Here is a 12511-nt window from a genome sequence, read left to right as displayed (position 1 = left end):
TATCTTCCACTCTTAAAAAAAGCTCCCTGTGTATTTGACTAGTGTACAAGTTCTTTTTGGGAGAACTAATTGTTAAGTTTAATTGGCTGGTTCAAAGCATACTTTACTGTTTATTACCCTGTTCTCATAATCTTTATAACGTTAAGCAGAGAATCTGTGCAGGGAAGGAAGTAGGTGGCGATGAGAGGAAACTGGTAATTTTTGATCAGACATATGGCAATGAAAGGCAGTGGTGATGGGGAACGGAAGGCAGGAGGCAGAGAGGCCCCAGGAAAATTTACCTCCTTGTAGTATTGCTTAGGATGCTTTTGGCAGATACTGACTTTGGGCCAGATCCCACTCACCACCTATTTTTGTATGGCCTGCGAACTCCATATAGCTTTTATAGGTGAACATTTGTAGTTTGGTGATGGGGAACACTAAATTTGAACCCTAGCGAAGTGAAATGTTATCCCTTCAAAAAGAATTCTGTTCTTCTCGTTAGTAAATGTTGTATTACACGAAAAAGTACTCAATGATTATTATTTTATTTTGACTTTCGTCAATAAAATATTTGTTAAAATTTATTTTCTCTTGTTATATAAGTACCTATTTAGTGGCCTCAACTTTGCCTCTTGTCTGAGAAAGTAAAAGATACTTATCCTCTAGCCATTTACAGCAAACATGTGTCTATCCCTGGCTTAGGACATTGTACTTGACCCCTCACCTCCCACCCCAGCAGGGAAATTCATCAGTGAGTTTTGTTTCCTTTCTTCTCAGTTTCAGTTCTCAGGGCTGGAATCCACTCCAGTTCTGTCTTCTAGATTTTACCCATCATTTATTGAGTCTCTGATCATCTGTCTGTGTAGTGTTGGTTATGGCAGGTATGAGAGAAACAGGTGATAATGATTGTGAGTTTCCGTCTCCCTCTTTCTCCTTTCACCTTTTTACCACTGATGGAGAACTTGGGGACTTCCTTTTGAGAGCTCCTAGTCTGTGGCTCTCAGTCCTGGCTGCAGGGAAGTCAATCGAGGGGCCACCTCCTTAGTTCGTTCCATTGGTCTGTAGCAGGGCACAGTCTCTCAGGTAGCCTTCCTGGTATATTTAATGTACATAGGAGAAAAATATATGTGCAGTTATTTCTTGTCCTTTACTTCCTTTATACAGATTATAGCATTCCATGCATCATCTTCTGCATTTTTCTTTCATTATCTTGGAAATCTTTCCTTATCAATGCACAGAAAACTCCCTTTTTTGTGGTTGCGTAGTATTCTGTTTATTGAACTAGTTCCCAGTTGATGAATGTTTAGTTTTTCTAATCTTTTGTTATTGCAAATACCACAGTGAATACCTTACTGTGTCTGTATCAGTCTATATCTGTAAAGTCAATTCCCAGAAATAAAATTGTTATATTTGTAATTTTTTAAAAAATAAATTAATTTATTTTATTTATTTATTTTTGGCTGCGTTGGGTCTTCGTTGCTGTACACAGGCTTTCTCTAGCTGTGGCCAGCGGGAGCCACTCTTCCTTGCCATGTGCATGCCTCATTGTGGTGGCTTCTCCTGTTGCGGAGCACGGGCTCGGCGCAGGGCTTCAGTAGTTGTGGCTTGCGGGCTCTAGAGCGCAGGCTCAGTAGTTGTGCACGGGCTTAGTTGCTCCACGGCATGTGGGATCTTCCTGGACCAGGGCTCGAGCCTGTGTCCTCTGCATTGGCAGGCGGTTTCCCAACCACTGCGCCACCAGGGAAGCCCTGTCATTTTGATAGATATTTCCAAATTGCCCACCAGAGAGCTGTCATCAGCAGCGTGCTGCATGTGTATTTTTATGTCAGGTGATCTTGAGGAATAGTTGAGAACCGTTGCCTCAGAACCCACAGTACAGTTTTCCCTTCGTCCCTGCGGGGAATTGGTTCCAGGACCCTTGTAGATACCGGAATCTGCAGATGCTCAAGTCGCTTCCTTATATAAAGTGCTATAGTATTTTCGTATAATCTATGCATCTCCTTCTGTATACTTTTAATCATCTGTTGATTACTTATAATACCTAATACAATGTAAATGCTACGTAAATAGCTGCTAATGCTCAGCAAATTCAAATTTTACATTTTGGAACTTTGTGGAATTTTTTTTGCAAATACATTTTTGAACCATGGTTGGTTGAATATGCAGATGTGGACCTGCAGATACAGAGGGCTGACTGTTCCTATAAATGACTGAAGGGTGTTAGCAGTAGAATCACTTTCGTGTTTCTAGTGAAGCAGATCTCTAGTGAATTAGAATCTCAGGGAATGGGACCTGGGAATATTCATGTCTAACATTCCCCGGGTTAATTCCTATGTATGAACCCTGCTCTGGGAAATAACAGTTATATAGATTTGAAGTAGACAACAGATGATAAAGTAAGGACTTCGCCATTTTTTCTTTTCTCATTTTAGAGCAATGCCCAAACCTCGTGTTAAAAAGCAACCTAAGACGCAGCGTGGAAAGAGGAAAAAGCAAGATTCTTCTGATGATGAGGATGAAGATGATGAAGCTCCCAAAAGGCAGACTCGCCGCAGAGCGGCTAAAAATGTTAGGTAGGTGATGCCCCAGAAGGTTTTCATTAGTGTGAAGGGAAGGTGATAGTGTAGTTGGCTAGAGCTTGGCTCTGATAAGTCCAGAATTAGGCATTTGATAGGTAAAAATAATGACCTGTGTCTTGAGGTTGTATTCGGAAATCTGGTCAGGGTTCTTGCAAAAAGAATGGTTCTGGCCAATAGGAATATGGAAAGAATAGTGATAACTCATTTCAAGCCTTCATTCCTATGAAGAGAACTGCTTTATTTCAAGTTCATGTTTCGTTGAGGTGGTAGTGATGTTATCTTCATTTCATAACATCCTTTTTTAGGAAGGACATTAGGATTGTATTTTCACTTTTGAATTGCTGTTTGAATCAGCCAAATTCTTTTGTTTCAGCTTATGTATTATTTGGATATAATAATCTTATCAAGCTTACGATACGATATGAAGCATTAATAGAAAATGAAATAAAGGAATAGATATATGCAAACATAAATATTTTACTTTATATGAATCAAAGGGTATTTAATTTCCTTTTGGAGGATATGCAGGTTTCTTTTGGTCTACTTAAAGATGGTGAAACTGAGTCCTGGAGTTATTAATAACCTGTTCAATGTATCCAGTTAATACTTTGAAAGCTAGGACTAGGTTTTGAGTATGTTAATATGTAGCTCAGCACTTTTTCCTCCTACAGCTGTACTGCATCCAGAATTGTGTTTTTCTCTTCTGTAACCCCCAAACCGTTTGTTGTTAATATATGGTGGAAGGTTACATTTTAATATTTTATTACCAGGAAGTATGCTCAGTAACTTGAGAATACTTAAATTTCATATTCTTGTTATTGGGAGACAAAATGGAGGGTCGGTACATTCAATCTTAGATGTATTGCTCCGCTTTTATCTAATGGAATACTAGTAATTTTTTTCATTTATCGTGCATTTTCTTTCTTTGTAGTTGTTTCCTTGTTTATACATAGTAATGACCTCATTAAAAAATGAAAACAGGGCTTCCCTGGTGGTGCAGTGGTTGAGAGTCCACCTGCCGATGCAGGGGACACGGGTTCGTGCCCCGGTCCGGGAAGATCCCACATGCCGCGGAGCGGCTGGGCCCGTGAGCCATGGCCGCTGAGCCTGCGCGTCCGGAGCCTGTGCTCCGCAACGGGAGAGGCCATAACAGTGAGAGGCCCACGTACAGCAAAAAAAAAAAAAAAAAAGAAAACATAAGAAAACATAGGAGTGTCTTTGTAGTAGTTTTCTATGTCTTGCTTACAGAAATCACTGTAGTCAGTTTCTATTTTGAAATATGTTAGCCTTCCTGCAGCTATCTGTGAACATGCATTAATACTTTAAGCAGGAAAAAAAAATGAACTTCAAGCCCATTTTATCGTGGCTGATCTGCACAACAGCATGTTGCAGCCAAAAGGGTATGGTTCCTCGTCCTAATGATACTATGTATGGTGGTGTTTGAATCTGAAAAGATAGTTTCTCATTTATTCGGCATTATTCCTCATGCAGTTATAAAGAAGACGATGACTTTGAGACTGACTCAGATGACCTCATTGAAATGACAGGAGAAGGAGCTGATGAACAGCAGGATAATAGTGAAACTATTGAAAAGGTCTTAGATTCAAGGCTGGGAAAGAAAGGAGGTATGTGAAGACAACACTTCATTTTTGCCATAGGTGGCAACAGATGTTATGGCAGGGAGTCCAGATGTTTAAACAGGAATAGAGTTAAGGATCATCATTGCCTCAGGCACAAGGAACAGCTTACTTTTTGCCAGATTTCTTAATGCCACCTGTGGCCAGGGACCCTTCCCCTTGGCCTTTGCTTTTAGCTCCTTGAGTTACTTCTTCTGCTCTTTCTGTTTCTGCTTGCATGCTTCACCTTCCTCGTCCATCTGCTTAGCCTGATCCTTGGGTTGCTTCAGGGGCTTCTTGACACCTTTGCGGCCAGACATGACACCTGCTGCCCCTTCCCTGCCATTGGAAGCTAACAAATTACTTTTTATATCTGCTCAGTAAGGCCCAAATTTTATGTATTGAGCTCTGAAGTGATGAATTTCAGTCCATGCCCTTATTTGTTGTGAAATGTGGAAGTTTTTCTGACCCACAGAAAAACTGACCTGAGACTATAGGGCTGTGTCCCATATGTCTTTGAGATTTTAAAATTGAGCTGGTTAAAGATGTTTTAATATCTTAAAAACCAGTGATGCAGCAGAGATTCTTGATTATTAACATTAAGTAAATCTACCTTTAGTTACTTGTTTTTGAATCTCCTTGTGATAAGTGTCAAACGCGTTAAATACATATTTGGACAGTAGTGAAGAATTTTTTATATCCAAATTGAGATATCTCACAACTCAGTTTTTTAAAGTAACCTTTCCATATAGGAAATATCAAAATAATACATAATTCATTTTTCTTTGTCTTTTTTTTTATCCAGGCTTACTTGAGGTTAAGAGAGTCAACAGGGAGTTTTGGGTGGTTGAGTAATTGGGGAGATTTTAAATTCTCTTACCTTGTTCTTAATATTCCTGGAGAGAGAGAGAGATTTGTTTTCTGAGTTAGTAGGGACCAGAACAAAAGGATATTGCTGTTCCATTTTTATTATGTTTGGATACAGAGATTTCTTTGATTTCACCAGCAAATTTTGTAATGTTTTAAGTAGTGAAAATTGGGTTTGCATCATGAAAATATTTGAAATTGTTGAACATGTTCATTCTGTATTGTTTGTGAATTTCTGCTTATTTCGAGTCAAAGGATTTTGGTGCTTCATCCATAAAGAGACTTTTTAGACATTTGTGTATTTGGGAAGCTTTTCAATGTCTGGTTTAATATGCTTTTTAAAATTTAACTGAATCCTTTTTCAGCCACTGGAGCTTCTACTACTGTATATGCAGTTGAAGCTAACGGAGACCCTAGTGGCGACTTTGACCCTGAAAAGGATGAAGGCGAAGTCCAGTACCTCATCAAGTGGAAGGGCTGGTCGTATATCCATAGCACGTGGGAGAGTGAAGAGTCCTTACAGCAGCAGAAAGTGAAGGGCCTAAAAAAACTAGAGAACTTCAAGAAGAAAGAGGATGAAATCAAGCAATGGTACATTATCCATCCTGGATAAAAGAAATACATTTGCAGCCTGGAGGAAGGGAAGGTTTTTAACTAGTCCATGGAGAACACAGCTATCTAGAATATCAAATTTTGCCTTTAGCATCTGAATGAACGTGGAGGCATCCACGATTACGTTTTATAAAACTGTGAGCTGAAGATAGTATATATTTTTGTGTGTAGCCACCAAGTCTGTAGAGTTTAATAATAACTAGCTTATGGAGCATTTTTCAGACATGATCTCATTAATCCTCACAGTAATCCTATGAGATTTGTACTGTTGAACAAAATGTTTTTTTGTGGGAAGAGTGAGGTACAGAGCAACTCTGTGAGAGGGCCCAGGATTGGAATTCTGGTAGCCTGAGTCCAAGGCTAACGTACTTAAGCACCTTGTTACTTTCTGTGGTTGTCCTGGGGTAGCTTGGATGTCAGGAGTTAATAATCTAGAACTCTCTGGGTTATGATATACTTAAAACTAATCTTGGTTTTACACAGTTTACAGAAAGGATGTGACAGAGATGTGCTGAAACTGTGATAGCCTGTGGTTTGTAGTTTACTTACAGCTTTGAGCATGTTAGGTTGCATCTGAGACATACGTGGGGTCACAGCATACACACAACTAAACTGACAAAAAGAAGCATAAGTTCCCCCTGAAGACATATGTGTCAGTGTCATGTGATGAGGTTATTTTGTGTTAGGAATAGGGACAAATGGGTTCCAATTCCTGTTTTATTACTATGCAAAATATGCTGCTTCAGTAAATCAGAAATTTTTTTCTTTGAGTTGAAAACAAAAATATGTATCCCTAAGATATGGGTAGTTTGTAAAGCGATTAGAATTTTAAAAATGCTTGAAAGCTATAGCAGTATTCAATTTCAGGTTGCTGGTGTTGTCGTTTTATAAGTATGAATAACTGGTTTTCTAAAAAAAGCCACATTTAATCACGCCTAAAGCCCATACATATTTGAAAAAAAGCAGGTTTTCTTGTAAATCTGGAAGAGTTTTATTGTCCTTATCTATTAAGATATATGAATTTATCACATGAATTCATCACCCAAAATAGTTATTGTTAGGTTTCTTTATTAATGGGCCACATCAGAGAGAACAACTGGTGTGTCCTATAAGTCTAAGGTTTTTAGTGTTTTCTCTAAGTCTTACGTGTTTTTCTTAAAATCTCTGGCCTAATTATTAGTAAAAGATTATTAAGGGACATATGAAAGTAAAGACTAAGTTTCCTTTCCTACCTTGACTTTGCATTGACAGATGTATATGGATCCCCCAAATCTAATAAGTATTTATTTTTTCTGTCTGTCTTCTGTCCAGGTTAGGGAAAGTTTCTCCTGAAGATGTGGAATATTTCAACTGCCAACAAGAGCTGGCCTCAGAGCTGAACAAACAGTATCAGATAGTAGAAAGAGTAATAGGTAAGTACATGGAAACTCATCTAAGCAGTGTTTGAGCTCCAGGAATAATAGAACTTTTTCTTTTGGGAGTAATGTATATATATTGAAAAAATGTGGGACTTCGCTGGTGGCACAGTGGTTAAGACTCTGCGCTCCCAGTGCAGGGGGCCCAGGTTCGATCCCTGATCAGGGAACTAGATCCCACATGTATGCCACAACTAAGGAGCCTGCCTGCCGCAACTAAGATCCAGTGCAACCAAATAAATAAATAAATATTTTTTAAAAATGCATTTTTGTAGGTATACTTTTGGAGAATAGACAGATGCCTAGATTTATTTTGAAGGAAAAGCTAACAGGCTTTACCAGTAGATTTGGAGATGCGGGGAAAGAAAGAGGTGGCAAGGATGGTGCCAAGATTCTTGACCTGAGCAAATAGGAGACTAGAGGTACCATTTACTGAAATAGAAAGAATGGAAATCAAGAACTTATTTTGATATTTGTCAGTTTGATATACTTCTCAGTCATCTAAGTGGATAGTATTGTGAAGGCTGTAGCATATATGAGTCTGGAGTTTAGAACTCAGTCCGGACTGGAGATTTAAATTTGAGGATATAATCCGTATGTAGATGGTATTTAAAGCCTAAGGTTTAATGAGATAATCAAGAATGTGTACGTGGTGCGAGTAGAAGTCAGAGGGTATTCTAGCTTTTGGAAGTCAGGAAGAGAAACCAGCAGAGGAGAGTGAGAAAGGACAGCCAGTGAGACAGGGGGAGAGCCAGGAGAGGGAGGTGTGCTGGGAGCCAGGTGATTCACGCGGCTCGGGCAGGAGGAGGCGCTGCCAGTCAAAGAGGACTGGGACTTGATCCTTCAGCTTGGCAGCAGGCCTGGCCCTGGGGAGATGGACCCATGAAGTGGTGGGGCTACAGGCCTGATGGGGTGGCTTCAGGGGAGAGTGAGGGGACAGTATGAAGAAAGCTCCCCTGGGGAGCCTTGTTGTAAAGGGGGAACAGAGAGATGGGGTAAGTGCTGGATAGGCTGCTTTTTCTTTTCTTTTTTTAAGATGTGAGATAGTAGAGTATATTTGTACTCTTATTCATAGGACCTAAAATGTCACCGTTTTCTTGGTTATGGTGATAACTTACCCAGCTTTCCATTTATTTAGCTGTGAAGACGAGCAAATCTACACTGGGTCAAACAGATTTTCCAGGTAAGCAAGACAACATGTTTATAAATACTGTTTAGCATTTAAGAGCAGTTCATGTTTTGCAGAATATTTACAGCTTTGCCACATGGTGTTTCCTTGGTTATACATAAAACAGAATGTCACTCCTCTCCTTTAATTGACAGTTGCTGATCTGTAAATTTTTATATGTGAAATAGCTCACAGTCGGAAGCCGGCACCTTCCAACGAACCTGAATATCTATGCAAATGGATGGGACTGCCCTATTCAGAGTGCAGCTGGGAAGATGAAGCCTTGATTGGAAAGAAATTCCAGAGCTGCATCGACAGCTTCCATAGTCGGAACAACTCAAAAACCATCCCAACAAGAGAATGCAAGGTGTGGTGACTGCTGGCTTTTGAATTTTCAGGGGAAAGGTGTATTGCTACAAAGGGTTGGCCACATAGATAGATGTTGGGAAGAGAGAATACCACAAAAGTAAGTGATAATTCCTATTTTGAAGAGAAAGAAAATGACTTAACCTTGACATCAAAGGAAAATAATTAAAACAAAAGGAGAGGATGAGTTGTATAATGGCTTTGCTGACTTCTTTAATCTTCTTATTTACACAATTAGATATATCTAATATGGAGATATTGTAGAGAATACTGGAAAGAATTAAAGCACTTTAAAGAGAAGTGACGGGAAAGAGGAGTGTCTGAATTCTAGGTTATAAACTAAATATATAGGCTCTTTTATTTGCTAGATTGGTTGTACAGTTCCTTTTCTTTCTTTGGAATTCATTCCCTGTGTAAATTGGTATGCTTGGGTCCTCAGTAGTAAATGTTTATGTAAGACATGGCCTCTCTCTCCAAGAGGTTGACATTCAAATTCATGGCACCAAACCTCTATCTGTGAAAAGCAGTGTGTAACTGAAGGTCAATGAGTGTGATAAAGACTATTCCAGAAGTAGGAGTCACTGAGCCACAGGGATCATTGAAGCGGTTTTAAAATGAGGAAATTGTGGTGCTTGAAGTGCCCTGTCCTTGAAGACTTGATTGGAGCTGGTTAGACAGACAGAAGGGGGCCCAGGTTATTGGCCTCCCGTAAAAGATATTAAGAGAAAGATGTTCTTATAGTCAGTAGGAGGACCACCGGACCTCAGGGTAGGAAGAGAGGGAGGTGATATTGGCGAGTCAAAGTGTGTATGTCTTGAATACCTTGGAGAGTATTTGGATTTTATTCTGTGGGTCTTCATAAGCCTACCCTCCTGAGCAGAGCAGCAGGCAGGAAACAGTATTTCCTTTAGAAAGTTTCATCTAACGGCCATGTGTTGGAGACCAGAGTAAGCAGTTGTTAAAGCCAGAAGGTCCCACCAGGAAGGTGTCGTAGAAGCCCACGGAGGGAGAATTAGTGTGAGGATGGGGGAAGTGGCAGCAGCTGGGGGGTCGGATGGGAGAAGCACTGTGGGGCAGATGTGGCAGAAGTGGACAGCCAGAGGCATCTGATTCCATTTACTGCCAGCTGCTCACAAAGGAGAGCTGCAACTAACAATAATTACCTTATCAAATACGTTATTAGGACGACACTTCTCATAATGGGGCACTATTCCAGAGAGTGCTAATCTTCAGAGAAATGTTCCCTGAGAAAAACACTATTGTGGCCAAATAACTTTGGGAAATATTCCTGAATGAGTTTCTCCTGTAAGTTCACAGCATACACAAGAATGTTGAAAAGTCATGAGCCGTGAAATTTATATAAGTTTTTAATCCATTGTTTCCCAATGCTATTTAATGATGTTCGCAAACTTACTTCAGGAAAGGAGCAATGACTAAACATTATTTCGGGATGCAATCTGGCTTTGGGAATGCAGACCACAATGCAAGAGCTCGTGGTGGGTTGGGTGTGGTTGGTGATTCAGATGTGAAATTTAAATTCTTATGCTTTGGTGTAGAGCACAGAAATCATGGCTAGCATTTTAACATAGGAACAGGAGGAACGTTTTCTTCAAACCTGGGCTTTGTTAAATTTTGCATTTCAGGCCCTGAAGCAGAGACCACGATTTGTGGCTTTAAAGAAACAGCCGGCATATTTAGGAGGAGAGAATCTGGAGCTCCGAGATTATCAGCTAGAAGGTCTCAACTGGCTTGCTCATTCTTGGTGCAAGTAGGTAGAAAGATATGTTTGATGTTTTCTCTACTGTTTCTGGCTTTTTAAAACTGTTAGGTATAAAGAATTACTTCCTTTTCTTGTACATTATAGAAATAAAAAAATTATGTGATTGAAAAGGGCCACTTCTGGGAGTTTTCATGTATATATAATTACCAGTTTAGTCTGAAGTAAAAAGTACTTTGTTATTTAGTTATTTGGGGGTTAATTTCTCATAGCCAGAGACCTATGTCTTACTATGTTATTTATGAGTATAAATAGCAAGGTAATTTGCCCATATCTTTAGTGGGGAAGGAGTTATTCTCAGAAGAAAGAAGAAAATGTCTTTTTTCCATTCAGGTGTCTTTCTGAGCCAGGGAAACCTTTAATTTTACATAGTGGTGCTGAAGAGTGATGTGACCCCCACCCCCCCTATTGCTGTACAGGCCATCCCTTGTAGAGGAAGTTCTCTGACAGTTGGACTTGTGAAATTATCCTTTACTTTTTTGTAACAAGATCACCATAGTCTTGGAAAAAAGAAAAAGAGAGATGAGACAACGAGGTTTAAAGGTACTTTGAGGCTGTACTCATAAATTTTATTCACCAAATTCAATCGCAAATTCAGGTAGTCCCTAATTACTATGTATTAGGGACCTAGGTAGGCCTGGAGAATTTTTTTTTAAGATTTTATTTATTATTTATTTATTTTTGGCTGTGTTGGGGCTTAGTTGCAGCACGTGGGATCTCTGTTGAGGCATGTGGGATCTTTCGTTGCGGCGTGCGGGCTCTTCGTTGTGGTGCGCGGGCTTCTCTCTAGTTGTAGCATGCGGGTTTTCCCTTCTCTAGTTGTGGCATGTGGGCTCTGTGGTTGTGGTGCACGGGTTCCAGACCACGCGGGCTCTATAGTTTGCAGCACGTGGGCTCTAGTTGAGGTGCGTGAGCTCAGTAGTTGTGGTGCGCGGGTTGCCCCGAGACATGTGGGATCTTAGTTCCCTGACCAGGGATGGAACCCACGTCCCCTGCATTGTAAGGCAGATTCTTTACCACTGGACCACCAGGGAAGTCCCAGGCCTTGAGAATTTAATAGTGAACCAAGACAAGACAGGATTCCCCTGTCTTCATGGGACATACGGTGTGAGAAGTACGTTTAATGTATGTCTCCAGATTCCTTCCCCCACATGTAAACTCTTAATTTCTTAGTGTTTTATGGCAAAGCAAGAATTCTTATTTCAGAATTAGACTACAGCCTGAAGACAAAAACATGCCAGCTTCTTTTCTCAATGCCAAAAAGATGGTTTTTAAGTTACAGAGGTGCATTTACAATGACTTTCCCAATTGAACCATGTATTACTCTTTGTCTTATAAAAATTTATGTAATATTTAACGTTCAATATGAGAATCAGAGATCTTGAGGAGATTCAGTTTCTGTGACTGAGAATGGAGTGGAGGTCTGATGTTCTAAATTCCTTGAAAGTTATTTTTGTTTCAGAGAATAGTGAGACCTGATCTTCCTAAAGGACGGTTATAAGCTAGGTGGAGCCTTAAGGAGTTGTGTAACTAACCCTCTTGTTCTGTAGCTGAGGGCTCTTAGGAGCCCTTGTCCAAAGTCACACCATGTAGAGTCCTGAGCCAGCATTTTCTACTTTAAACTAATTCAGAATCAGCTGAAAAGGGCCCAGGCAGCTACTAGGCCCTGGTCATGGGAACCTTGAGTTAAGTAACATGCTGTTTTGGTCCAGTTCCAGAAAAGCAGGCAAATCAATCCAAACTTCCTTTCATGTGTATAAATGGACAGTGGCAGTTTGCTAGGGAGAGGAAATGTTGGAGAAAATTAACCCTGTTTCCTCCCCAGTGGTGTGAAAAGGTGAGAGAAATATGAGGAAAATTACTCAAAGGAATCTCTTCTTGGTGAATTAAATATCTTGTTTTTCTAATCGATTAAGTTGTCTTTGACTTGAATATTGGTTTTAGTTCTCTCCGGTCCACTGATTAAGCATGTATTATATATGTGTAAACCTCCCATGGCCTGATTTTCAAGAACCTTGTAATATTTTCAGACTTATGGCATACATGCAGTCCTGGTTTCCTGTCAAATGGGCTCTTTTCTATTTCTGGAACATACTTTCCTAACTCTATTTCTTTCAGTTTAAATTAAC

At 39.9% G+C, this 12511-nt stretch overlaps 1 protein-coding gene across 7 annotated transcripts in view; it reads left to right on the top strand.

The window, feature by feature from the left end:
* The window catches only part of CHD2 (chromodomain helicase DNA binding protein 2), a 125161-nt gene that overhangs the window by 32680 nt on the left and 79970 nt on the right, over positions 1-12511 (top strand). For 6 of the 7 annotated variants that reach the window (XM_067695748.1, XM_067695734.1, XM_067695718.1 and 3 more), the window contains 7 exons: positions 2415-2555; positions 4053-4186; positions 5410-5635; positions 6968-7068; positions 8210-8254; positions 8428-8606; positions 10249-10373. In XM_067695748.1, the coding sequence (XP_067551849.1) occupies positions 2415-2555; positions 4053-4186; positions 5410-5635; positions 6968-7068; positions 8210-8254; positions 8428-8606; positions 10249-10373 (951 nt within the window). Of the gene's footprint in view, positions 1-2414; positions 2556-4052; positions 4187-5409; positions 5636-6967; positions 7069-8209; positions 8255-8427; positions 8607-10248; positions 10378-12511 lie in introns of those variants that run through there. The other variant, XM_067695756.1, reaches the window with a different exon arrangement.

Source organism: Pseudorca crassidens, chromosome 1 (genome assembly GCF_039906515.1).
Source record: "Pseudorca crassidens isolate mPseCra1 chromosome 1, mPseCra1.hap1, whole genome shotgun sequence".
In the NCBI taxonomy this organism is placed as follows: domain Eukaryota; kingdom Metazoa; phylum Chordata; class Mammalia; order Artiodactyla; family Delphinidae; genus Pseudorca; species Pseudorca crassidens.
The sequence above is the reverse complement of the archived record's forward strand: the minus strand, read 5'-3'. Positions and strand labels throughout refer to the sequence as shown.